This window comes from Peromyscus maniculatus, chromosome 19 (genome assembly GCF_049852395.1).
Source record: "Peromyscus maniculatus bairdii isolate BWxNUB_F1_BW_parent chromosome 19, HU_Pman_BW_mat_3.1, whole genome shotgun sequence".
NCBI classification, from domain to species: domain Eukaryota; kingdom Metazoa; phylum Chordata; class Mammalia; order Rodentia; family Cricetidae; genus Peromyscus; species Peromyscus maniculatus.
Genome location: NC_134870.1, coordinates 11,375,863 through 11,403,273, shown reverse-complemented (window position 1 = coordinate 11,403,273; position 27,411 = coordinate 11,375,863). Strand labels below are relative to the sequence as shown.

The window sequence follows — 27,411 nt, the reverse complement described above, 5'->3', positions numbered from 1 at the left end:
TTGACTTTTACCAAAATAATGATTTATTATACATCCAGCTATTTACAGAGATGGTCCGATTTGGAATGCTGTGAATGTCATATGGCTTGGGTGAAATTTTCTTCCATGACGAAGAGTCCTTTTCGTCCCACTTGCTGACCGTCTGGTAGAGTTAATATTCAAAAAGTGTATTGCTGAAAGAAGAGAGAACAGTTGATGACCTAGCTCCTAAATATAAAACCCGCCACTTCAGTGGGTCACTGTGCAACAGTCCAGGTCTCAAGTGGCACGCCCCCACCACAGTCCTCCTGGGAGCCTTCCCAGCTGGCATGCAGTGCCTGCTCTGGCCTCAGGAGGATGTTCTGGCCTTTGTGGAATGAGTTTCTCAGACGGAATGTGTGGTGAGCGCTCATGCTGGCCTCAGAAGGGTGAGCACCCCAGTTTAGGATCTACCCTGATCTGCAAGACCCGCTATTGCTGAACACACGGGAGGAATGCAAAGATGGAAGAAAATGCAGTGGACACCTCACACCTGGCAATGTGCTGAACGACTCAGAGCAGTGCTGTGGTGACATCGTGGCCGTGTGTGTATCCACTCAGGATCCCGGCCGTGCCCCCTGTGACATCACAGCGGCATATGTGTCCACTCAAAACCCCTGCCATGTCCCTGGTATGTGGCTAGTGCTCCCCTCTATTGACTTAGCATCATCTCTTCATTTTTATCATGTTTCCATCGTTAATTCTGATATGTACTGACTCAGTTCGAGACCTCACAATCTCTCTTGCACTGTCCAGTCATGTCCGGTGCATCCTTCCTAACTGTGGGGGCCTGACCCAAGACACAGCTTCAGACAGGGAGCCCATCAAGGTCCCACACTGGCTGCTCTATCACTAAAAAAAAACAAGCTGAAAAAAAGCTTTTCAAAAGAAAATCAGCTTACATACATTTCATGTACTTTTTGGGGAGAGGTATTTTGAAGAGGCAAAGATCTCTATATAGTCCTGGAACCACTATGTAAACTAGACCCTCCTGCCTCTGCCTTCCAAGTGCTGAGATTAAAGGTGTGTGCCACCATGCCCAGCTTATGTCCATTTTAAATACATGATGGAATCGATTGCTGGATGATTAGATACACATTGAAAGAGAGTTGTATACATTGTGTCTCGGTACTAAGCTCTCCACTTAAACTCTTCAGACACGGTATGTAATAAGTACTAGCTCTTCTTAAGAAAATACTCTCTTGCTTTAGCTCATCAAAATGTTTTTATTCTGAGCTCTTTTTTCCATTCACCTCACTAGCCATCTTCCAGACACTTCAGTCTGACTTAAACAGAATTGCAAGACTCAGGTTCTCGCGCCAATGTTCAGCCATGACACCTTTTGCTTTGAGCTCTTCTGTAAGACTGGGTGTTGGTCTGTGCCACCCTGCTCTCTAACTCTGGGGTCTCTAGTGAACCCCAAGCATGTACTCAATTGTGCCAGCTTTCATTCAAGAAATGTTCTCCCTCAAAGACCATTATCTAGGCAGTTTTATGTCATGCCTTACGTCTGCCGTCATGCGCTGGCCGTTCATGTGGTGATTACAAAGGCTTGGCCCCTTTCCTTCGAGGTAAAACGTAGGTAGGGGGGTCTGTCCCAGTCCCCATGCTCCCTGGAGGACAGCTCAAGCACAGATGCACCTGTGCCAAAGCCCAGCCTCACCCCTCCCCAGTCCGGCTGCCCTCACTCTATCACAGGTGGTCCCCAAAACACTGCCCAGTAAACTGCCTTCACCCAAATATGCCCTCAGAAATACTGTCTAGGGACTCGTGTTTGGATCTGGTGATGTTTCAAACATCTGTTGTCATTTAGAAGTTTCATCTGAGGCAAAACTTTAAACCTTTCAAATGAAAAAGAGAAAATTGCCTTGGAGATAGTTACTGCAGAAGAAGCCAGAATTCACTGGAGCCTTTTTTTTTTTTAAGGGAGACGCCTCCCAAACATACTTCCACCCTCTTCCTGAACCCAGCCACCTCAAGACCCTCAGAACAAAGACACTGATAAGCTGTGTCTCCTTTGCTAGGGAAAGTCAGCTATGTGGTTCAGCTATGCGGATCACCCCAGAAAAGCATGAACAACCAGATAAAACTCCTAGAGTATAATGAGGCCCCTCCAAGAAGCCTCTATGGACCCCAAGTTCAGACTCACTGATTTACAGCAGTGAACATGAGAGTAAAATAGTCTCAAATCAGTTAACTCAAGACACAAAAGGTCAAAGACGAAGACGTCTGTAAAAGTTCCTGGCCCTTCTGCATGTGTTTCCAGCCATAGGGTTTGAATAACCAAACACTACACTTGACTTACATTCTGGACACCCAGGGCTGGATTTGCACTAGCCTTCTTGCGATATTTCCTCCGGGTGCAGTAGACGCTGACAATTGTGATGATCAGCATCACGGCAAACACGGTGACGGTGGAGGAAACGGCAATGACAATGGTGTCGTGGGTGGACCCTCTCTTCTCGCACCGTTTCCCCATGTACCACCAGTCTTCTCCTGCGGGACACCTACGTGGAGAGGTATGGTGACGTTTATGGGATCGTTGACGGGTGACGCCCAACTGTGAACGCCTTCATCGTGGAAGGGCCTGGTCACCTCCAGCGCATTTGACCACTGATAGCCGCTGATGGACAAAACTATTTGACCCTGCACTGCCTGAAGCTATGAAACTAGCACCAAGTGACAAAGGTCAGCATTTTAACTAATCAGATACTGAGACAGCAGCTGGGGGTGGGGGGTGAGGAGAAGGCCAACTGAGGGGATCTGCTCCACCATCGTGAGCGCCACATCTTTGCTAAGGACTCAGCACTTCAGCATCTTCATCCAGAAAATGGGGACTGGCAGAGTCAAGGACAGGACTGCTGTGAGGACTTAATAAGGTATGTAATATTATAAGACATGTAATATAATAAGATATGTAATTCAGGCAATTAGATGGGAGTGTACTATTTCTTCACAAATAATTGTTATGGTGGCTAGCCAAAGACCTGGATGGAGTTCAAAAGAGTAACTGTGCTGTATAGTTTTATGTCAGCTTGACATAAGCTAAAGCCATCCGAGAGGAGGGAACCTCAATTAAGAAAATGCCTCCATAAGACTGGACTGCAGTCAACCCTATAGGGCATTTTCCTTATTGGTGATTGATGTTGGAGGTCCAGCCCCTTATGGGTGGTGCCATCCTGGGTTCTAGAAGAAAGCAGGCTGAACAAGCCATAAGGAGCAAGTCAGTAAGCAGCACCCTTCCATGGCCTCTGCATCAGCTCCTGCCTCCAGGATCCTGCCCTGTTTGAGTTCCTGTCCTGACTTCCTTCAATGATGAACTACAATGTGGAAGTGTAAGCCAAATAAACCCTTCCTTCCCAGCTTGCAGCTTGCTTTTGGTTATGGTGTTTCCTCACAGCAATAGAGAACCCTAACTAAGACATTTGATCAATGCCATCCATGTGGATTATCAGCATCTAATTCCCAGCAGGACAAGAACATGGCTAATGAGACAGCGAGACAGCGGAACCTCCCAAGTGAGTCCTCACTTGCACTCAGCTCTGTCTTCGTGGACAGTGCAGATGCCTCCGTTCTGACATTCAACCTCTGAGCAGGCATTGGAGATGGTCGAGGTGGGGCCCGGGTGTGGGACATTCGATGTAGGGACCAGGTCTGGGACATTCGATGTAGAGTTGAGGTAAGATATGTCTGCAGAGGGAAGGAGAGAGGATGGTGGAAATCAGCTTTCGCATTGCTTGTCATTGTACACAAATACTCGGAGTTCAGACTTGTGACAAAAGTGTGCAGTCTTGGTGCATGATCCAGCACCATTCATGGGCAGTCAAATAAGAATCAGGCTGAGGTGGAGAGATGGCTATTGGCTGAGGACTTGACTTCACTCTCCAGAACCCGTGTTTAAAAAAAAAAAAAAAAGCCCTGTGAGGTGGTGCATGCTTGTAGTCTCAGCACTGTAGAGATGGAGACAGGCAGATAATGGGCTCCGAGACCAGCCAGCCAGTCTACCAGGTAAAAGTGAGATTGTCTCAAAAACCAAGGCGGTGGTGCCTAAGGCAGCCATGGTTGTCCACTGGTTTACACACACACACACACACACACACACACACTTACACGCTCTCTCACACACATACCCACTTACACACACACACACACACACACACACACACACACACACACACACCAAGGAGGGAGCTGGGTGACAATCACCAGGCTTGACTGGTAGCTGGAGCTCTGATGGGCACACTCACTAATCTCCTGCCAGAGTTGTATGTTTCCTGTGTGAGGAAGTAAGAAAACAGAGATTTCCAGCCTAAAGATTTCCACCATTGCTCCATAATATAGCAAATAAATGTTTAACTCTGGCACTTTCGAGTTTCAAATTAAACGATTTTCATATTTCTAGTCATTCATACAAAAAGATTCCCATGTGTATCCAGTTCCTCCCACATACTATAACTTATCTAAAAACAAAACCCAGAAGAACACAGTGAACAACCAATGGCCACAACAAGGAGCAAGCTCACTTAAAACTATTTTTTCCTATACCTTCAACTGTCAGTAGGATGTAAACATCGTCTCCTTTGATGAACTCCCTGCTCTTCATCCTTTTCTGGGTTATGAAGGTGTTGGTTCCATAGCCTCGGCCTCTGCTAAACTGAGTTCCATTAGGGAAATAAGCCGCCACTCCCACCTTGGAAGGCCTGTCCCAAAAATAGCCTCCATTATCTGAAAAAGCAATTTATATTAATGGGCCGTGTTTAGCATCATCATAGCTTTCAGTGGTAGGAAAGAGCAGGCAGTGAAACACAATTAGGATGAGGCTGAAGAGAATTAATTGATACTATTGACCTATGATGTATTCCTGGGCAAGTCGCTGGAGCTTGCTCCTTCACACTGCCCTACAGGAAATGAGATTGCTTGTCAATGAGGACCAAACTCTACTGTGGTTCTCAACCCTCCTAATGTTGCAACCCCTTAACACAGTGCGTCATGTTAACCATAAAATTATTTTCAGTGCTACTTCATACCTGTAATTTTGCTACTGTTTGAATAATAATGTAAATATCTGTGTTTTTTGATGGTCTTAGGCAACCACCCCTGTGAAAGGGCCTTCCAAGCCCCGAAAGGGTTGAGACCCACCAAGTGAGAATTGCTGTTCTAGACAATGAGTGGAAAGCTACCAGGTGGGGATGTCACCCCTATTTACAGTGCCGGTCACAAATCCCTCCTGTCTGGTGGGATCAAGCCTCACCAGCCTTCTGAGTTGCAATCGGTCCTTTTAACTGAGTTAAGGCAGTGAGTCACTGAGAGTTTTCAATACGAACAAAGAAGAATTTATCTCATAAACTGAACTTAGTGGCATTTCAATGTCACCCAGAGGAACATGTTGGAAAAGAATGAAATATTCTGGGTGTTTAAACCCTCCAGTTTCTGTTACGGTTTCTTCTCCATCAGATTCAGCCACTGTTTTTCGTGTGCCACTTTGGTCCCTCATTGCCATTTATAAAATTCCTTTGACGATATTCAGCTTCCCATAATTCTACTTTTCCCTGTAGTCAGTTTCTAGGGACAAAAGATTATTGAAATTCCAAGTGTGATCATGGCTCCCTGGGTGATGATTCTTTTTCAGACTTGGAATGCTGTCACCATCAGTAAATGCTCTAAGATGCATTAATAAGATGTCACCATCCACTTCCACGCTGTTGCCACCAATGTCCCAGCATCTTGTTCTGAGTGGAAGCCCTCATCTCAAGAGCTGATTGTTTCCCACAATCTGACCAAGGCAGCATGGGCAAAAGAAACTCAACATTAGAGGGGCTCTCCCTCCCCACAGTCTTCCATATCGACCTCTCCTAATTCTCTTAACAAATCTATGGGATTATTGTTCCTGCTTTGGTTTAACAGCCAAGGACAGCAGGGCAGCTTCAAGAAGGTTTTTCTTCAGGATCGCATAGCTAATGAGAAGCAAATCTTGGATTTGAACCCAAGCATGCCAGCCTCTAAAGCCAACACTCCTTAGCCAACACCTAGAATTCAGGGATAATTAATTCCCAATGTCTAGGTCCTTGCTGACATTTCTAATAGCCTTCTGCCTGGGGACTGCATCTTCCACTGAAGCTGAATGTCTTCACTTCAAAGCTGAACATTCGCTAAGTAACCAACTGTGCAATCTCTCACTCCCAAATCACCCAAATGACCTCCTTGAACAATAATCATGTCCCTAGTCATGAGGAAAATAACAAGCTACAAACCGTCAGTCATTGTTGGGTCTGTAGTTATACTCTGCTGGTTGGACATACGCTGTCGGATGTCAGGATTTTGATCCAAGAGTGTCATTGTGGCTTGTCGCCAAGGACATGGCCATTGTAATTGATCATCATTGGCACCAGAGATCAGGTGGAAATAAATCCCTACATTGGTCGAGGAATTCAGAGTCAAGTAAATCTGATAAGCATAGCCGTCGGGAGAATAAAACGGAGGGCTGTACACATTTGCATTCTGGCTGCCGAGAAGCTGTGTGAAATTCTGTATATGCCAGATGTGATGAGGACACCTGGTTTCCGAGAGATTGATGTCATCGATTGACAGACCACCCGATGATGAACCAGGGCCTTTGAGCCCTTCAAATGCCACTCGGAACTTTTCAGTCACTTGCAATGTTACGTAGTAAAGTTGCCAGCTCCCAGTAGGTATTTCTGCAGAGAGAGTCAGTGTTCAAGGGTGATTGATGATGACCATGAATTCCAGTGTTAGAGTTCTATCCTTCAAACGCAATGATTGTCCCTGAGCCACTGATGCTTACAGATGTGAAGAACAGTTTTCTCACTTCTTTATCCCAGAGTATTGCTGAGCTTAGACTATCCCTTGGGATAGTTTATGTTTACACACCTGCTTCTCAGATAGTTCACCCTTTCTCAGAGATGGGTAAGCACCCAATCTCTGAGTGCTACATTCTGCTTACAAGTTACCTGGCATTCTGTGTTGGTTAACAGTTGAGCAATATTAACACCTGTGATTTGCTGGTACTCACACAAAGACTTCTTTATGTATGTCTAACGTAGCTAGGATGCTTAAATTTCAGACCAATTTTAGCAGTATTAAACAGGAATCTGCAAACCCAGGAAAGCACATCCCGTTCACTCCTAGTGACTCAGGGTTCTAAGTACTTCCCTGACAGCAGTAACCCCCATTTCCTACCATCCACCTCCTTCCTTCCTGCATGTCTAGCTCACTGCATATGGGAGACTTTTCCAGCTCATTTAAGCTGGAAATTAGAGGAGGAATCTCTCTCCCAGTCGTACGGTGCCTTTGGTAAGCTGGGAAGTCAAAGTCAAGCTACCATACACCCCTACTCCAGTGAGAAACAGCATGCCAAAAGTCCTCACGAGCCCCCAGGACAGCAGGGCCAAAAATTATGTCAAACTGTCAGTTAACACTGGCTGGAAACCTGACTATATCAGCACTTAATGAGAATTGAAATTACCCGGAAATAAATTATAAACATTCGGATTACAGAAAATGCTACTGTCTGTGGGTAGATTACAGACTGAACAAAAACCTTTCATTTGAAGGTTTGGCTTCATTATGGTCCTTCCTTCCCATGAAGTCCAGAAGGGCTCATAAGCCGGTTCCTGGGAATCCTGTGTTACTATCTTTCTGTGATAGACCCAGAGATTGTTCATGGGACATCCCAAACCCAGATAATGGCATATACATGTTTTAATATTTGCTTTAATATACATATCGATGCATAATACATACTAACAAGAGTAAGATATATAGTTTTAATATAGAATATATATGTGCAATGCATGCAGATTTTTTTTTTGAAATTAAAAGCCTCCCTATGCATGGGTGGTCACAAACACAAGCAGCACCTCTATTTCCGAGGCTTTCAAGAATGGGGGTGCTGTGATGTCTAGGGCAGTGTGGACCCACTTGACAGTGTGTTTGGTTTTGTCCATTAAATTAAGGGGTCAATGTGTAAAACAGGAAAGAGTAGTCTGTTTGCCAGTGGTAGTTAATCATGAATGTTAACTTGATGGGATTTAGAACTACCATGGAGACCAGATGCTGTGAGAGATTTTCTAGACTAGGCCAATTGAAATGGAAAGATCATCCTAAATGTGGACAGCACCATTGCACAGGCTAGGGTCCTGGACTGTACCAAAAGAAGAAAATGAGCTGACCACCACTGCCATTGGTCTTGATGCTCCATGGCTGCAGATGGAGTGTGACCAGCTGCCTCACACTCTGGCTGCCATGCCTCCCCAGCCATGGTGGACCGTGCCCTCCAACAGTGGTCCAAAGTGAGTCCTCCCTTAACTTACGTTTGTTAGGCATTCTCTCCTCACACTGAGGACAGTAACCGACACAGCGGCCCACATCCCTTCCTTCCCCGTCTGCTTTAATACGGGGTCAGTTACCCCACCTCTCCAATACCTGGATGATGGGAAATGTGGACACATCCTCCCCCAGAAATAGCCCCCACCATGACATTTATTCCGTATCATAGCAGACGCCTTCACGGGGATTTACTTCTTAAGCTAAGGTAGATAGATTCCTTCTCCCACTTGAAGAGCACTTTGGTAAGAGCAGGTCGCAGTGAGATAAAATGAGAGGTCCCAACAGTGTTTGGGACCAAACCCAGTCCTCCCTGAGGCCAGTCCTTCCTTTATCCATCCCATAGTTTAGTTTCTTTCAGCTATCAACCCTCCCCATGATGCCCGTAGCTCACAGTGTATTTTTACTGCTGAGCAGTAAAACTGAAATCCACAGTTCCAGAGAGCAGGTATGTTTCCTAAGAAAGGACCACACAAAGGACCCTCCTTTTAGCTTCCTTACCAGATAAGACAGATGGAGTTCTATCTGAAAGCCATGTGTCACCAGCCCCTGCTCTGCGGCAAGCTGCCACACTAACTGAGGAGAATGCCTCGCCTGCATCCAAACTGCAAGCGTGGGGCTACTGTACCGTTTATTTCTCTCTGGAGGGTTAGAACGCCATCCGGATGGGCTGCAGAGTACTCCCGGGTGTAGATTTTCACGTGGTCACTTCCACCTCCGCTGTTGTAGAGATAAAATTCCAAGCACTGGAACCCTCTCTTGGGGTACAGTATTCTGCTCTCCAGCATGGCTGTGGCCCCCGCATTTCCAGAGCTGGTGTTGAAATGCATGAAGTAGCCGGAATCTGTTCAGGGCACAGGCGCAGAAACAGAGAGATGACAGAGCTCTGAGCACACGGCCGCTTTCTTGAGGGCTTAGTTCCCAGCACTGGGGCCCCAAAGTTCGTGCCCTGGAAAGAACTTTCAGACTCACACATTGAGGACATTTGGAACCCAGTGGGGCTTAGTTCCAAACGTAGGGGACTAGGATAACATGAAGTCGTGAGTGTGGGGCCCTCACCTGAGTATTTGTGGCTTCATTAGAAGAGGCATGAGTCGGCAGAATGGTCTATGTGATCATGTCGTGACCCTTGCCCTATGATGCAGCAGAATGTCCCTCTAAAGCTGACAAGCAGACACCAGGTACCCCACTCTTAAACTTCCAAGTGTCAGGGTCCAAACCATAAGAAAACAATATTTTAAAAAAATAAAGTACCCAGTCTTGGGTACTCAGTTATACCTACAGAAAACAAGTTGAGCCTGGCATTGTTCTGGGCATTAAGACACAGTTCTACAATCAGGGAGTTCGTGAATGAGACATAGTCAGGCATCCTTTTTCTTAATACAGCTTCCCGAAACAGGAAGAAGTTGAGAACACCTAAACTGGAGTTTCCTGTCTTCACTGTAGGTATTTTGGTGCCTGGGACACACAATTATATCCAACTATGATTCTAGAACTGAGTAACTCACAGCCTAGTGATGCTCCTGAGTCTCCTACATTCTGTGAAGTGCTAGAAAAGACAATTCAGTCCCTTAAATAACAGTCCTTCCAAGAGGCTCCTTCCTGTCCTGCTCTGTATACATACTGATGGAGCCCTCACAGAAGCAAGCTATGATTTGTAGAATGAAAAACATCCTGAGTGAATAAAAGCAGAGAAATGGCACTCCTTTATTATGGATTAGTCTCATTGCTTTGGAAAAACTGAATGGGCTATCATTAATAATTCTGACAGAGAAGATGGAGAGGTGGCTCAGTGGTTAAGAGCACCTAAGTCTCCTGCAAAGGACCAGAGTTCCATCCCAGCATCACGTCAGACAGCTCCCAACTGCCTGGAACTCCAGAGGCTCGAACGCCTCTGGCCTCTAAGGGCCTCTAAGGGACGTTGCACTCATATGTGCATACCCTCCACCCAAGGGTGCCTTCACTCACGTGTGCATACTCCCTGACCCCACACACATACACACAATTTGAAATAATAAAAAAAAAATGATTGTTTTAAAACCAATAATAATTCTCAGAGAAAAGGGAGACGAAACACCAGTCTATCAGACTGAACAAGAGGGCTAGAGCCACTGTTACCTTTGCACTGGCCCATATTGGAGTGATCGTTCTCTGGGCCTCCAAGGACCTGTGAAACCCGCTGCCAGTCAGCACTATCCCCTGAACTTTGGATCATGCCACAGATATTCTCCAACTCAAAGTCGCAGGAGTCCATGAAACTCAAGGAAGAAGCTATGAAAGCAAGGAAGGAAAAGGATGTGAGCGCTCATACAACATGATGACCTAAGTGTAAAACCTGAGCTGATCACAGAACTGTGAGGAATGTCACTCAAAAGAGAACAGCTAGCTGGCTGTGGGACCGGCTGGCTGGAAGACACTTCTCAAGCCCAATATGAACTCAGTTTTGTGAGTGTGAATACACAGTTCACCAACTCTTTTTTTCTCATCTATTTGTAGAAACCTGAGTAATTTGTGGAATTTGTGGAGATTCCTCCTGTTAGTCAAGCCTTAAACACCACAGTAAAGGTTACTGGACTCACAGCACAACTGCACATTCCACTATAGCTTAAAAGAGGCTTGAATATAGAAACAGTCTGCATTGGAAATAGTAAAACCTTCAAACATCTGCCCGGGGCACATTTCTGCAAGGACTCAGATTACTTTTCTAAGTCTCAAGGCAAACTTTGTAGGAAGAAAAGTACTGAAAACAGCTAGTAGATTGGGACCTGGGTGCTATTCTGCTTTTTTTTAAAAAAAAAAAAAAAAAATCAAACTTCATAATCTCAGAAAGCCCAAAGGTGTCCAGAACATCCCTTTTCCCATCAAGGCAGAGGGCAATACAGGTCACTCCAAGGCACCCATCACATACAGCAGTTGTACAGCCGGTTCAGCTTCAGCAGGTCATAGTCACTGAAGTCCATTCTTTGGCCAATCACGTCTTCAAAGTCTGAGATCCTTGTGACAATGGTCGGCTCTGTCCCATTCCGGAAAGCTGTTTTACTGTAGTGCATTACCGAGGTGTAGTCATAGGGAACGTTCAGGGAGTCCGACACACTGTCATCGTAGATGTTGAAATTGTGTTCTCTGCCTGCGTGCATTTTTAAAACTTTAATTATTTTATGTTTATAAAAATTAAGCTGCTCTTACTAAACACTGTTAACTGAAGAATACAAAATGTAATAGAGCAAACTTTGTACATGTTATCTACTGAGTGTCTTGTGTTCCAGATACTCCTGTCTTTGAACCTGGTCTCATGCACAACTGTGATAGAAACAATCAAACTAACCACCCAAAGGTCTAAGGTTCTACCGACTGCTAATGGAAAGGGAGGTTCTACAAAAAACCACGGAAACATTGAGAGTCACCGCCCAGCAATGGTGAAGGTTTAACATGCTCACAGCAGATTGGGTGAAAAGCGGGACTTTAGGGGATATACTAAGATGGGACCCTGCGTTGATAACGTGGACAAGAGTCATTAGAAAATATGGGCATAGTTGAGGACTCAAAGGTTACTGGGATTCCTGTACATGCATTTAAATCGCATTGACTATAGTTCATGATAGTGTATTGTATATTACAAAATTCTAAATAAGATGGTGTCTTATCAACAAAGTGCCTTCTCATACACACACACACACACACACACACACACACACACACACACTTGCTGCATGAGGTGACAGGCAGGCTGACCAAGTTTATTTTAAATGAGGTGATAGATAATTGTGCTATTTTATTAATGTGCACATAGCAAAATATCACCTTGTTGCCCATGAATATATATAGTTGTAATTGTAAATTTAAAAAGTTTTTTTTTAACCATCACAAGCTCTGAAGACAATCACTTTAAAACATTAAATTGAATGCATTTAGAGAAGACACCGGACTGCTTAGCATCCTGCTATTGGACAACTGATTGTAACTTGATATCAGCTGAATTTGCAGACATAATGAAGTGTATCAAAGAACAGGCACCCATTGCCAGGCTGGTCCCGATGCAAACCTGCTCAGAAATTTGACCTGTAATGAAGGCTATAGGAGAAACATACCTGGCAGAATCCTGTCCCAAACGATAGTGACATAATCATCCCGGTCAGCACGTGACTGCTCATGCCAGAAGCCCAGGGCATGGAGGAACTCGTGCTGAACCGTCGCTATTTTGTCGCAGTTGGCCCCGATGGACAGCTGTTGCTTCCCCACATGCCTGTTTCCCACTGAGGACCAGCACCTGATGGGGAGTTTGCAGGTCAGGGGCGGGGTATTAGTGAGAGGAATGCCGTGGTCACAAGACAGAGCATCACAGCTTAGCCACTTGTTCAACTGTATCTGACCTTCCTCGTTGTGCCTGGACGCGGAACTGCTCTCAGCATTAAAAAAAAAAAAAAACTTTGCAGAACAGATCATTTTCAGGGATTTGACCTTGGCACCGTGCACCACAGTGACGAGTCATGATGCTCATCAGGGGAATTGCAACCTTTTTTTAAATGGGCGTTGATACGTCCATCACCACAAGCTGTTTTGTTTGGTGTCATTTTAGTGTTTCTGTGTGTGTGTGTGTGTGTGTGTGTGTGTGTGTGTGTGTGTGTGTGTTTCTGTCTGGATATAAGCATGTGTTTGGATGCCTCAGAAGTCAGGAGAGGGAGCTGGACGCACTTGAACTGGAATCACAGGTGAGCCACCCAGTGTGGATACTGGGAACGGAGTGCTATTTCTCTGCAAGAGCGGCTAGTGCTCTTAACAGTTGGGTTATCTCCTCAATTTCCATTTATCCTGTTTTATAGGGACAGCAATCACTCAGAACCACTGTATTCAGGTCAATGACACTGCCATCTTTCAAGCAATAAGACTTTCTCAGTTAAAATGAATTCACATACAATCTACAATACAATTTTACTTGAAAGGAGAATAAAGAGTATTCAGTTGTAAACAAGATGAAATTCATGTCCATTCACACTTGCTATATGTTGACATTGGTAGTCTGGTTGTGTGTATGAAAACATTTTCTATTATCTTATTCATTTTACTGTATGTACATCTGGGTATACATGTTTATGCAGGTGTGCATACATGTGTAGGCCAGAAAAGTGTTTTCCCCAGTTGCCCTGCACATTACCTTTTGAGACAGGGTCTCTCACAGAGTGTGAATGATCTCAGCAATTTGGTTAGGCTGGCTGGCCAGTGAACTACAGGAATCTGCCCCTACATCCCTGAGTAAAAAGCGGTCTCACCCAGTTTTTTTCTCACACGGTGCTGGGGATCTGAACCCAGGTGGTCTTCATGTTTACCCAGCGAGGATTTCAGCAGCTGAGACATCTCTCCAGCACCAGGTTGACTGCCCCTTCCTTCTTTCCTCTCTCCCTCCCTCCCTCTCTCCCTAGCTAAAGTTCTCTTGGGTAGTTTCTAGTTAACTCATTATGCAAAAGGTACAAGGTTTAGTCTTTGCTTATTTGTGCTTAAAATTTATCTTTCATCTTTTCCTTACGGTACTTTCCCTTACTATAGCTCCTAAGAAAAGTTTCTTTCTCCACTACTTCTTTGTACAAATGTTTTAGCTTATGAGTAACAAATAGGTGGGTTCATGTTGATTAGGGCTAGATTTTGCTCAGAGCGTCCATTGGTTTGGGAATCTTCTGGGTGTAGACCGGACGCTTTATGCACCCTCCCTTTCTGCCTGCCACCCTTCCTTCCTTCATTTTTTTTTCCTCTCCCTTCCTCCTCCTCCTCCTTGTTCCTTCCCACTCTTCCGGTTTCATAGTACTATGACCCTAGCCCAGGGACTTACAGATACTAGGCAGGCCCTCTGCTACTGTGAAAACATTATTTTATGGCCAGAGAAATCAGGTCTAAAGGTACTTTGTACAGATAGCAGAGGAAGTTGTGGCCCCGCCCGATGGTCCAGACCTTGAACCATGGCTGCGGTGGTGTAATGCCCTGGGGAACAGTAGTCTCCTCAGAACCTTAGCAGATAACCCCGGAACTTACCCACTCTCCTTGAACACTGATATATAGTTAGCTTCTCCTGACCACGGCTTGAAGTCAATGCATGTTTTAAGGCGGTAGCGCTCGAAGGCATTGAGAATAACTCCTTTCGCATTCATTTCTGACAGAAAACAAAAGTGCGTTGAGATCTCTTTTTCAAACCCAATACATCTTTAAAATAAGGCAGGATGCCATGGCCACCACATGATTGTCTTAGAGCTTGATGTGAATGGGGCCTGTTAGTAAAGCTTAGAGAGGAGAATTTTCATCCTTCTGAGAGCCAGGCAGAATATGTATAAAAGTACCACAAACCGTAGAGACCTCTACCAAGTTAATCTGTCCATTTACCATGTGTCTCTACTACCACAGGCCTTGGCTACCTTTGGGTCATTTGTAGAAAGCTTGACCTGGCTCATGTGGATAATCCTTGTCACCTCAAGGATGAAGGAAGTTCCTGAAAATCCCAGGATCTCAGCACACAGTGGTGCAGTTCTTTGGACCTGCATGTGGAGCGGTCCTCTGACTCTATGTGCTCACCGTAGTACATGCACACTCACACAATAAATAAAAATACAATTTAAAAACTACCACATGAAAAATGCAATACAGTAAATTAAAGAAGCAGAAAATTTTAGAACACCATGATTACAATGATATTTTAAAAAAATCTATTTATTTGAACTGGAGAGTCTAAGCTGAATTCTTAACCTATCGTGTTTTTAAAACAGTTCTTCCCCAAGGCTGAGCTGCATCCTTGGCCATGCCCTCACTCAATGCTTTTTTCTTGGTCACTCACTAAAAGCCAGTCATCTATGGATTGCCCTGATGTGTGTGATGTGCCAGGGCTGCGTGCATGCCAGACAAGCACTCTACCATGAGCTACATCCCAGCCCATGAAATACCTGATTCTTAGGGAGACATTGTTCTTCATATTTCCCCCAAAGGGCATTTTTCAAACAGATGCTTGACAGAGGTACTGCTTGGCCAGTCCATGGAAAATGAGCTCTTCCCAGCTGAGCCAGGCTGGTTTGTGTTCTCTGTGTCTCTCTGTCATCTCTCTCTGTCTGCCTCGCTGTCTGTGTCTGTCCCCGTATCTCTGTGTCTCTGTCTCTCTGAGTGTCTGCCTCTGCCTCTCTCTCTCTCTCTCTCTCTCTCTCTCTCTCTCTCTCTCTCTCTCTCTCTCTCTCTCTCTCTCTCTCTCTCTCTCTCCTGGTCAGGACTCAGAATCATCTGCCTTTCCTTCCAGAGGAACCCCTGGCATTACAGGTGTGCACCACTACACCTAGCTCCTAACTAAATTTCTTCTATATGAAGAGCTTTTTTTAGTTTTGTATTAGATTCTTTTGACTATCTCCACCCTTTTCCTTTGGGTGTGTGTGCACATGTGTGTGTGTGTGGCTTGTGTGTGTGTGCATGCTTGTGTGCATGTGGGTTGCACTTGTATGGGTGCACACACACATGTCTGCACAGCATGTGGAGTCTGAGGGTGACATCAGAACTCATCCTCCATGGCTCTTCCACCTTAGTCATTAGGAGAAGCTCTCTCAATCAGACTCAGAGTTTTCTTACATGGCTAGTCTCCACAGCCAGCTTGCTCTGGGGTTCCTTATCTCCAAGGAGGATAAAATTACAGCTGCCTCCCACACGCAGCCAGCATTTACGTGGGTTCTGAAGATCTGAATTCCATCCTCATGTTTACCATCTCTCCAACCCTCTTCTGACCTTTTAATAATATAATACTAAACTAGGAATTATTTGTTTCCTAAGAAGAAAAAAGATAGTGGACTCTTGTTACTGTCTGGACTTGGCAAAATAAAATCTTGGCAAAGCAACGTCATTTCCTAAAAGTTTGTTTGATTGGTTATTTTGTTGTTTTTACTCATATCTATACGCTATTCTGAGTTTAGGGCTGAGGAGGTGGCTCAGTGGTTAAGCTCTTGTACTGTTCTTTTAGAGGACTGGAATTTGGTTCCTGGAACCTATACAATGGTTCCAAACAGCTCCAGGGGATTCAGTGTCTCCTCTGGCCTCTGCCCACACTGCACACATGTGGTATTCACTCACCGGACATGCACACATACACATAACTAAAAGTAATAAAAATGAATCTTTTTAAAAAATCCTTTTTGGTCTGGGAGTGGTCAGTGGTATTCCATCTGCCAGCATGCCCAAGGCCCTGGGTTCCATCATCAGCTCTGCAAGGAATAAATAAATACCGAAACACGAGGAAATACTGCTTTAAAATACAGACTCTTGGGGCTGGACAGATGGCTTAGTGGTCAAGAGCATGTGCTACTCTTCCAGAGGAACCAACTTGAGTTCCAGTGCATGTCAGGTGGCTCACAACTGACTGTAACTCCAGCTCCAGGGATCCAGTGCTCTTCTCTGACTCCCACAGACACTACACTCACATCCACAGACACACAGAGAGGGGGTGGAGAGAAAGGGAGGGGAAGGGAGAGAGGGGGGAATAGGGAGGGAGAGACAGGGAGAGGGAGGGAGAAGGAGGGAGAGAGAGGGAGGGAGGGAGAGAGAGAGGGAAGAGAGAGAGGAAGAGGGAGGGAGAGACAGGGAGAGGGAAGGAGAGAGAGGAAGAGAATATGAATTAAAAGTAGTAGTAAAATCTAGAACAAACCTTATTAAAACCAAGAGTGCCTCCCTATTCTTTATGTCCTTAGCATTCCACACAAAGTAAGCTCTCCATAAAGGTTGACTGAGTTGATCTTATGTTAGTCAAAACCCAACATATATTCAGATTGAATTATTTAAGATCTTTTAATTCTTCATTTTTTTAAGTAAATGTGCATAGCCACACAGAGAAACAACAACAAGAAGCCTTCACACCACACAAGGCCATATTCTGGCAGACGTTAATATATCATCTCAGGAACACACAGTAGCTGTGGATGCTCCAAAGTGTGTACTAACCCAAGCTATCTTCTAGAACATATGGAATGGTATGTGGCCATCTATAGTTGTCTCCAATGATGGAATTCTTCCCTTGTTCCTGTCAAAAAAATAAATAAATAAAAAATAAATGAACTAGACAAAGCTAATCAACAATCAATAAAATAAACGAACTAGACAAAGCTAATCGACAATCAATCTGGAAATAGGTGGAGTTTACAGTTCTTCTTGCTAACTCACACCAATGGGGCATGTGTCTGGATTTTGACCATAATTTAATAAAGTTTACAGAGAGAAGTAACTAATTTTTATAATTAACATGAAGCTAAAGAAGAAATGATACTTAATAAAAGGTTGCTGGAAACTACACTATAAATACTGGTAGATGTTTAGATATTAAAAACAGATAAGAATAGGCTGTTGATACCTCCAGAGTTAAGACTGCTTGCTGCCCTTTAAGATGATCTAAGTTCAGTTCCCAGCACCCACATCAGCAGCTCATAACTGCCTGTAACTCTAGAGGATACAGTTACCTCTTCTGGCTTCCGTGGGCAACTGCATGCATGTAGTACACATAAACTCATGCAGGCACACACACACACACACACACACACACACACACACACACACGCGCGCGCGCGCGCGCGCGCACATGCACGCACACATATAAATAAATAAATAAATAAATAAATAAATAAATAAATAAACAAACAAACAAACAAACACAGAAGGAAAGTGATAACGAAACCAAATCATAATTCAAGCCCTGCCATTTGGTTCTTTGTATGTTCCAATAGCCTTCCAATATTGCGTTTCCTTCCTAATGGGCTGGGAAAGGTTGGGGATGGATTAGACACAAAGGTGACTCCTGAAGTTTTTATGCATTTCCTTGAGGCAAAATAAATGAAGGAATTTTGGGCAGCTGGAGAGGAAGGCTCTAGGGGAGGGCTCTCGTGGGGAGGGTCGGAGGACACCTTAGATTTGTAGCGTCTTGGAGACATTCACATGCAGCGTACAAATGGAACCCGGGCCTAGGCCAAGGCAGGACTAGAGTCACCCACTGCCAGTCCTTGGTACCGAGGAGGTGTGTGAAGCCCGGGCTGGGTGAGATGGAGAAGCAGAGAGAGAAGAGGTCCAGGACCAGGAGAAAGCCTTCGATGGCAACTCCCTCCCCGTTTCCTCTTCCCCCCTTCCTATTCTCTTATTGTCTCCCCGCCTCCCACTTCTCCTCATCCTCCCTCTTCACCTCTCCTTTTCTCTCTCCTTCCCCGACCCCAGACTCCTTCACCCTCTTTCTCCTTCCTTCACCCCTCCGGGTTCCTTCCCACCCTCTCTCTCTCTTTTCCTCTTCTCTTCCTTCTTTTTTCTCTTCCTCTCCCTTCTCTTCCTCCACCTTCCCTCCCTTCTCCTCTTCCTCTTCTGCCCCCTTTCTTCTTGTGCTATTGGGATCAAACCCAGCAAGAGCCTCAGTATTACACTGTACCCCCAGCTTCTCTCTGAATTTTTATCTTGAGCTTGGTTCTTCCTCTATAGCCCAGGCAGGCTTTGAACCTGTGAATCTCCTGCTTCAGGCACCTAGCAGAGCACTAGGCCGAGCTCACAGCTCTGCTTCTTCAAGGAGGGTTTGGGAGGTGAGCCTCTGATGTGTAAGGTATAAGGGAATGGTTGAAGTGTGTTGGGGAAACTGTGGAATTTTGCAAGTCAAAAAGCTCTACTGGATAATGTCTATGTCCAAGGGTGTACATGTCTTAAATTATGAATGATTTTGTCAATTTCTCCATATTTTAAGTTTACATAAACTTCTCCAACATAAGAATTACAAACACATTATTGAGTATCTCTGTTTAACTCTAACACCTACAAAAGGACATTAAGTTCTTAAATTTTTAAAAATCTGATAAATGAAAAATCGTACCTTGATTTTCTTTTTAAAAGTGCCTAAGGCACTGAACTTTTGTTTGTTTGTTTGTCTGTTTTGTTTTGAGACAGGGCCTCACTGTGTAGACCTGGATGTCCCAGAACTTAACATGTAGACCAGGCTGGCCTTAAATTCAGAGATCCACCTGCCTCTGCCTCCCAAGTGCTGGGATTAAAAGTGTGTGACAGGACACCATGTCCAGCAAGATGCTGAAGTTTTAAACCCTCTTAATCTACATACACATCTCTACACATATGTTCATCTGTGTGTCATGACAGCTAGGTGAGGACCAGCACTCTTGGAACTTGATTGAGAGAACCCTTCTTGACATCACTATTTATAGCCGATGTGGGGGAGGAGTGAAATAATAATAACATTATTATTACATTGTTATTTCTTTTTTGTTGTTTTTTTCAAGACAGGGTTTCTCTGTGTAGCTTTGCACCTTTCCTGAAACTCACTTTGTAGACCAGGCTGGCCTCGAACTCACAGAGATCCGCCTGCCTCTGCCTCCTGAGTGCTGGGATTAAAGGCTTGCGCCACCACTGCCCCATTATTATTTCTTATGATAAAAAGATTGGAGGGTTTTTTTTTTACTTCAACTAGACTAAACCAGTGAAGCTCTCTTTTTAAATGAAAATTCTCCTTATTACTGCAATCATGAAAGTCAATCAGAGCACCACGCACGAGTTAAGGTGATAGTGGCCTTCACCACACAGAAACTCGAGTGATGGAAGATAAAGATGTAGATATGAGCCCTTTCAGGACATCATGGTAACTGAATAAGTGCCGCCGCCAGCTGCTGCATCTTCAGAAACAGAGTCTCAGCAAGCAGCCCGTGCCCATTCATCCTCAGCCACTCACAGTTGACCCTCACGATTCATCATGCAAGCATCATTGCAACTCACCTCGAGCTTGATGTCTCCTTCAAAAAGGTCCAGTCCCAAATCTAAGAGAATAATTAAGATAATCCGTATTTTATTACATTGGGTTCCCACACTACATAAATGATGGTGTTTTGAAAATTCCAAAGGGAGAGGGTCTCACAAGGTCCATCCCCAAGGATCTATAGTAGATCCTTGTAGTTTAATGGTTGCTTAGAGTGGGAGAGACACTTTCTTCAGCGGTACAGCCATTGTTAAGTTGCCCATGCTCATGTAAACGATCCCTCACCCAGGCTTTAGTAAGGAACTCTAACAGCACTCATCACTCCACAAGAGGAAAAACAAAATCTGAAAGTTCTTAGAAAAGGGACCAGTAGAGAAGAGGGTGAAGATCGGAGGTGGGTAGGGAGGGCAAGTATGATCAAATACTTTATATACATGCATGAAAATGCCATAGTGAAAGCCATCATCATATATAAGTAAAACATAATAACAAAACAAATTAAGAGGGGCCTGTAAGACAGCTCAGGCATTAAAAGGCACCTGCCACCAAGCCTTGACAACCTGAATTTGACCTCTGGGAACCCATATGGTGGGAAAAGAGAACCCACTCCCTCATGAGTCCCCTGACCTCCACACATGTAGTGTGTCTCATACCCACACACAGACACACAAAACAATAAAATATTTAAGTATGGTTATAAAAAAGAATGAAGAAAAATCCACAAACCTTCATTGATATCGAATATGTCTCGATCGAGCCCCTCATCTATATCTTTGACTGAAATAACAAAGAACACATTGAACATTATGTTCATGAGAGGAAAAAGAATCTCATTAATAAAACCATCAGAAGGAAACAAGTTGTTGCCTCAGATTCTAATTTAACTTGCATTGATTAATTGATTGGGACCCGAATTGATTGAGAGCCTCCTGTGAGCCAGATTGGGGACTAGACAGAGGACGTTCGAATGTGTGCTCTGTCCTCTCCACATCCCTTGAGTGTCGGACGGCTTTAGGAATAAGACACTGGTCACTCTGTATGTCAGTGAACACAGCTTGGAAGGTGGGACTAAGGGCCTAAATGGGAAATGAATGTCTAAAATTGCTCAACCCAGAAAGCCACTGTATCAGCCTGTCTTGTATTTTCCTTTTTCAGATGGGCAGATGGGTCCTGGGGTGGTCCCTGGTGAATGACAGCAGCCAGTGTCTGATCAGAGTTCCTGTCACTGCTGCAGGCCTTCTTCCACTCGCCTTCCACTCGCCTTCCTTCCTTCCGCTCGGCGTCAGTGCACCCTCAGTGCCCTGTTTCTTTGACTCACCGCAGAACTCCCACTACAGTCTAGAGCAGAACTCAAAATGGACTCACCAAAGTTTCCTGGAGCCGGCTGGGAAACAAACACAAAAAAACATATTATGGTGTTTTTGTTCCAATTTCAGATTCCTTTGATAATAATGTTTAAGAATTTTTCATTCATTCATTCATTCCTTTATATGGTGTTCGTGTGTGATGGACAGAGGAGAACTTGTCCTGTGTGTGTTCCTAGGGCTGAACTCAGATCACCAAGGTTGGTGATCACTGAGGCACCTGCTAATCCACTTCACTGGCCCCAGTCCTGTTTTTATTTTTGAACACAGGGTTTCTCTGTAGTCAAGCTGGAACTCACATTGTAGCCCGTGTCTAACCTGGAACTTGCTACAATCCTCCTGCCTCAGCCTCCCAAGTACTGGGGTGGCAAGCATGAGCCATGGTGGTTCTATTTAATTCACAGCCAGACAGCTCTTTTTATTAATATGATATACTGTTTTCTTCCATATATCCCAGACAGGCAAGTGGAGTTTTCTGACATTTTAACCAGACAGATTACTCTTACTTCATACAGAAACCGAACCTTCCTGTTCAATGAGTTTAAAGGTAGAGACAAAAAAAAATCAATTTCAAAGCTTGAAAAGGAGACAAAGCACAAGACTCCAGCCCTCATGTAAGTACTCAGTTTACATAAAATCTCCTACAAGACTCATGGGGCAATGCTTGGAAAAGCTAAAATTTTATTCCCAATTAGTAACTTTGCTCAATACCTCAATAAAATTATGTTGCCTTTCATGTCCCTCCCAGGACTCTACGCTCAAAAAACAATACCAAATATCTAAGCAAAGTACCTATGAGTAGATTTTGTGATTTTTATATATATACATTTCTCTTTTCCTTTTTTGTTTTTGTTTGTTTGTTTTTGAGACAAGTTCTCTGTGTAACCCTTGCTGTCCTATAGACCCAGGTGGCCTCGAACTCAGAGATTCACTTGCTTCTACCTCCCAAATTCTGGGATTAAAGGTATACTCCACTACCATATGGCTAAAATACATATATTTTCAAATGGATGGTCAATCACATTACTGAGTTACGTACCCAATGAGTAAAGAAAAAATGAAATCAACATCAGAAATTTATTTTGGGGGTAGGTTATACACAGGTGCGTGTGTGTGTGTGTGTGTGTGTGTGTGTGTGTGTGTGTGTAGCGGGGGGGGGGGGGGGTGCTTATAGAGGCCAGAAATCAACCACAGGAGTCATTCCTCAGGGGCCATCTACCTTACTTTTGACACAGAGTCTCTCACTAGGACCCAGGGCTCACCAATTAGGCTGGGATGGCTGAGCAACCGTCCTCAAGAAGCCCTGTGTCTGCCCGCTCAGCACCGGCATTGCAAGCACATGCCATCACACTTGGCTTTTTAGATGTGTTTGAGGAATCAGACTCAAGTCCTCTTGGCTGCATGGGCTAGCACTTTACTGAAGGCTATCTCCCCCAGGCCCTCTGAGAAGTTTCTTAGTCAGTTATCCCTTAATCTTAATCAAGGCAGAAGTTGGCGGAACTGGTAGTCTGTGTGGATTGTGCTGGGTTCCCTAACTTAAGTCAATTTGGTTCACCACGCTGGGTCTCAAATGATCTGTGTGACATTGTAACCACCTGCTTTGGATGAATATCATGAGTCATATGGTACCATGCAAAAACAGGCTGTAAAAATGTAATCTTGAGTCATACAAGTGTAAAGTACAATTGCCTTCAGATACAAGCTAACAGCTGAAATAAAGAATACTCTGAAATGTTTGACAAGCTATGGAGACAATCTGGTCAGATGGTTCCCGTCATTTTGACAGCAAGCACCCTAGTTTTCTCATACAGGAATCACACAGCACACATTCACAGATGATGCCGGCGCACACGCAGAAAGCGATTTACGAGCAGCTAGCTACTCTGAGCCACAGTTAAACATGTGAAACAGCACCTCACATCTGTATTTCTCCAGTCCCTAGCTGTACACCGTCAGCTCAATATAATACATTTTAAGTTCCAATTAAAGGGTTTCCTTGGCCACTAGAAATCTTGTATGGGACCTTGAATTAGCTTGGGGTACAAACTGCCCGTCACTGCAGGCAGACTGGTTTAGATTGATGAAGATACAGAAGAGACATCCCAATATCGTTAAGCTTTGTAAGTGTGGACATTGCCTCTGATGTCTGTCAGTCTTCACCCAGGCCAAGTTACTCTGATAGCAATCAGTATGTCGCTCGGCAATAAAAATGGCTTTCAAAACTCACATTCTCTGTCTTATCCAAAGAAAACCTGTCACACAACAGTGAAACTGAAAGGAAAAATTAGTTTTCTGTCACAATCTCTGGACCTCTCTGGCAGAGAGACTTCTTATGCTCAATATCCTGCCGGCCACTGGCCACCAGAAAGAAATGCTCATTTAAGGTGAACATTTTGAAATACATAAAACAAAACATGAGCAAACTGTTATCACTCAATGATGACATCAATAGACGCCCAATTTTTCTGATTGTTTTCTTACCAAGCCAGAAACCAGGAGAAATGTGGCAAAAAGCAGGAACCAAGGCCGATGCCAGGCATCCATACTGTGGCTTCCAGCTGCAACGTGCAAGCTGTGACACTCATGGCAGAGCTGACTTTTAAAAGCTAAACATCATAACTTCTGGCCTTTGATCCTAATGTTAATGATCCATCTCCCAGGTCATTTTGTTGCTGTAGTAACTCCCAATCAGGGAGAGAAAGTCCAGGCTCACTAACATGCCTCTTTGCTGTGCCAGCGTTGAACTGCTAAAACCTGTCACTGAAATGTATTCTCTAATGTATACATGCTGATCCCCAACATTGCTAAACACCACTTGATCAAAAAGAAACACACACACACACACACACACACACACACACACACACACACACTAGGTTGGAGGTATGGGTGAGTTGGTAGAGTACTTGTCTGGCATGCATGAGGCACAGGGTTCAATCCCCACCCCCATATGAACTAGACATGATGGTGCACTGCTGTGGGATGGTCTGTATGACAAATTGCTCTGATTGGTCAATAAATAAAACACTGATTGGCCAGTGGCCAGGCAGGAAGTAGGTGGGACAAGGAGAGAGGAGAATTCTGGGAAGCGGAAGGCGGAGAGAGAGACACTGCCAGCTGCCGCCATGACCAGCAGCATGTGAAGACGCCGGTAAGCCACCAGCCACGTGGCAAGGTATAGATTTATGGAAATGGTTTAATTTAAGCTATAAGAACAGTTAGCAAGAAGCCTGCCACGGCCATACAGTTTGCAAGCAATATAAGTCTCTGTGTTTACTTGGTTGGGTCTGAGCGGCTGTGGGACTGGTGGGTGACAAAGATTTGTCCTGACTGTGGGCAAGGCAGGAAAACTCTAGCTACAGTGCACACCTGTAACACAGGTAAAGGCAGGGGGATCTTAAGTTCAAGCTCATTTTGGCTACATAGTGAGTTTGAGGCCAGCCTGGAATATATGAAAATAAATACATATACCAAAGTGAATATCTTTGTTCGAATAATGAACATTTATGAAGTGCCTTCCATCCATGTAGCCTATGTTGCTTTGATGTAGCCAGTTCTGCCCACTGACTCTTACCAGTCATTGATTTAATAAAACTTTACTGACTGTCTACAGCTTATTAAATTCTAGGATCTGTTGACATATCTAGAAATGGACATATTCAGTATTCAGATTTGGAATAGCAAAACAGTGAAGTGTCTCACTCCTGAAGGTTCTCAAAGAAAAACTCACATGGGGGATGGGCTGAAGGAAAAGCTATGCCCAATGATCTTCTAATAAAAAGTTTCTAACCCCTCTCTCAAGTCTTTCTTATAGTTTCTTTTCTTCCTGGAATAACTTCTACTCTTTGGAGACAACGTACTAACTCAGGGTTTCATCTGCCTGATACAGAATAATAATTTTGAAGTATTATTTTTTTATTTTTTTCATTGCCCTTTTTTCTTTTTTGCGAGAGGGCAGGGGTTAAAGACAGGGCTTCTCTGTGTAGCTTTGGTGCCTGTCCTGGATCTCACTCTGTAGACCAGGCTGGCCTCGAACTCACAGAGATCCTTCTGGTTCTGCCTCCCAAGTGCTGGGATTAAAGGCGTGCGCCGCCGCCGCCGCCGCCGCCGCCGCCGCCGCCGCCGCCGCCGCCGCCGCCACCACCACCTGGCTTCATTGCTCTTTTCTACTTTGTTCTTTTTGTCCATTCTGTGTGGATTAAAAGGCTACAAAGGGCCTGGAGAGATGGCTCAGCGGTTAAGAGCACTGGCAGCTCTTCCAGAGGTCCTGAGTTCAATTCCCAGCAACCACATGGTGGCTCACAACCATCTGTAATGAGATCTGGTGCTGTCTTCTGACCTGCAAGCATATATATAGGCAGAACACTGTATACATAACAAATAAATAAATCTAAAAAAGGAGGGGGGGGCTACAAAAAGATATGTCACCTAGACAAAGGACTCAGGATGACGCTTTGTGTGTGTGTGCGCGCGCGCGTGTGCGTGCATGTGTGCGTGTGCGTGTGTGTGTGTGTGTGTGTGTGTGTGTGTGTGTGTGTGTGTGTGTGTGTGATGCACATGTCCATGTGAGTATGTGATTGTGTGAATACAGGAGTATCGAGGTTGGAGGTTGACTTCAAGTGCTGATGCTCTTCACCTTATTTCTCGAGACAGGATCTGTCACTGAACCTGGAGTTCATCAATTTGGCTAGCCTGGCCATTCAGTGAGCTCTAAGAATCTGCCTGTTTCTGTCCCCTCAGTGCTGTGGTTACAGATGTGCAGATGTGTACCGCCATGCTTGACTTCTATATAGGCACTAGGCATTCACGTTCAGGCCCTCATGTTTACACAACAAACACTTTACTGACTGAGCCATTTCCCCAGCCCAGGAGGACACTTTTTTAATATGATCAAGCCATCCCTACCCTCTGAGAGTAAGAGAAGGCTTAAATGGAAAACTTTAAAACAGTAGGTGTGGGCTGGGAGCAACGTACATTCCTATAATCCCAGTCCTCGGGATGCTGAGGCAGAAGGATGATGAGTTCAAAGCCAGCCTGAGCTACATATATAGTGACAATAAATCATAAGATGGACTTACTCGGTACTTGCCAACCGTATGCAAAGCCCCTAGATTCAGTCCCAGTACCAGAAAACAAACCAAAAGGTGGGGATGGAGCTGGATGGAGCTTGGTGGTGGGGTGCTTGCCTAGAATGCACAAGGGTTAGATCCCAAGTGTTCTCTCTCTCTCTCTCTCTCTCTCTCTCTCTCTCTCTCTCTCTCTCTCTCTCTCACACACACACACACGTGAACCAACCTCTCACTGTCTTCCTGATACGATAGTAATTGTTTATTAAGTCCTGAATTACATAGCCTGCTTCCTGGTTAGAGCCATAAGGAGCCACATTACAGAAAGAAGCAGGTATTAGGAAAGAAGAGGATAACTCCTGTGAGGCCAAAAACAATACATACATGTCAGAGAATGTACCCACCCCCTGAGGGCTCCCATACATGGAAATAAGGATGTTTCCATATCAAGACTACATAGGTTGATAACTGGAAGAACAATTTTCTGAGGATGCCTGAGGATAGATGACATCACCAATACCTCTGGACTTTCAGCTTGGACACAAAATAGTTTATTTGGGGTTGGAGATGGACTTCAGCAGCCGAGCCCTTGCCAAGCATTTACAAGGCTCTGAGTTTGATCCCCAACACGACATATGCAAAAAAAAAAAAATAGTTTTTTTTCCACTGGCTGCAGTGAAATTTCTACCCCCTCTGTGGAGTAATAATGACTCTTAAAGAAAAATAAAGTGAGGGAGCTGGAGAGAGGTGGCTTGGCAGTTAAGAGCACTGACTGGCTCCTCTTCAAAGGACCCAGGTGCCTCACAGGCAGAATCACAATTGTGTGTAATTCCAATTCCAGGGACTCTGATGCCCTCTTCTGGCCTCTGCAGGCACCAGGTACACATGT

General features: G+C 44.6%; 1 protein-coding gene across 1 annotated transcript; it reads right to left on the bottom strand.

Annotated features, from left to right (window-relative positions):
- On the bottom strand, nt 1-24,072 carry Mep1b (meprin A subunit beta). The gene is made up of 15 exons (XM_076554792.1): nt 23,938-24,072; nt 21,458-21,476; nt 20,819-20,869; nt 20,113-20,153; nt 17,308-17,386; nt 14,383-14,500; nt 12,450-12,628; nt 11,270-11,488; nt 10,480-10,632; nt 8,990-9,205; nt 6,270-6,713; nt 4,564-4,743; nt 3,549-3,708; nt 2,324-2,525; nt 1-173 (listed from the first exon to the last, which is right to left on the bottom strand). Exons 1-15 carry the CDS (start codon nt 23,998-24,000, stop codon nt 159-161), a joined length of 2,139 nt encoding a protein of 712 aa, XP_076410907.1. The 5' UTR covers nt 24,001-24,072; the 3' UTR covers nt 1-158.
- Between the last annotated feature and the right edge of the window lie 3,339 nt (nt 24,073-27,411).

Coding starts and splice junctions, on each gene's coding strand:
- Mep1b (XM_076554792.1), bottom strand. CDS start 24,000: ATGGATGCCTGGCATCGGCCTTGGTTCCTGCTTTTTGCCACATTTCTC. Junction 14,501..17,307: donor TGTTCTAGAAGATAGCTTGG/GTTAGTACACAC, acceptor GTTTTCTGTCAG/AAATGAATGCGAAAGGAGTT. Junction 11,489..12,449: donor TTGGGACAGGATTCTGCCAG/GTATGTTTCTCC, acceptor AAATGCACGCAG/GCAGAGAACACAATTTCAAC.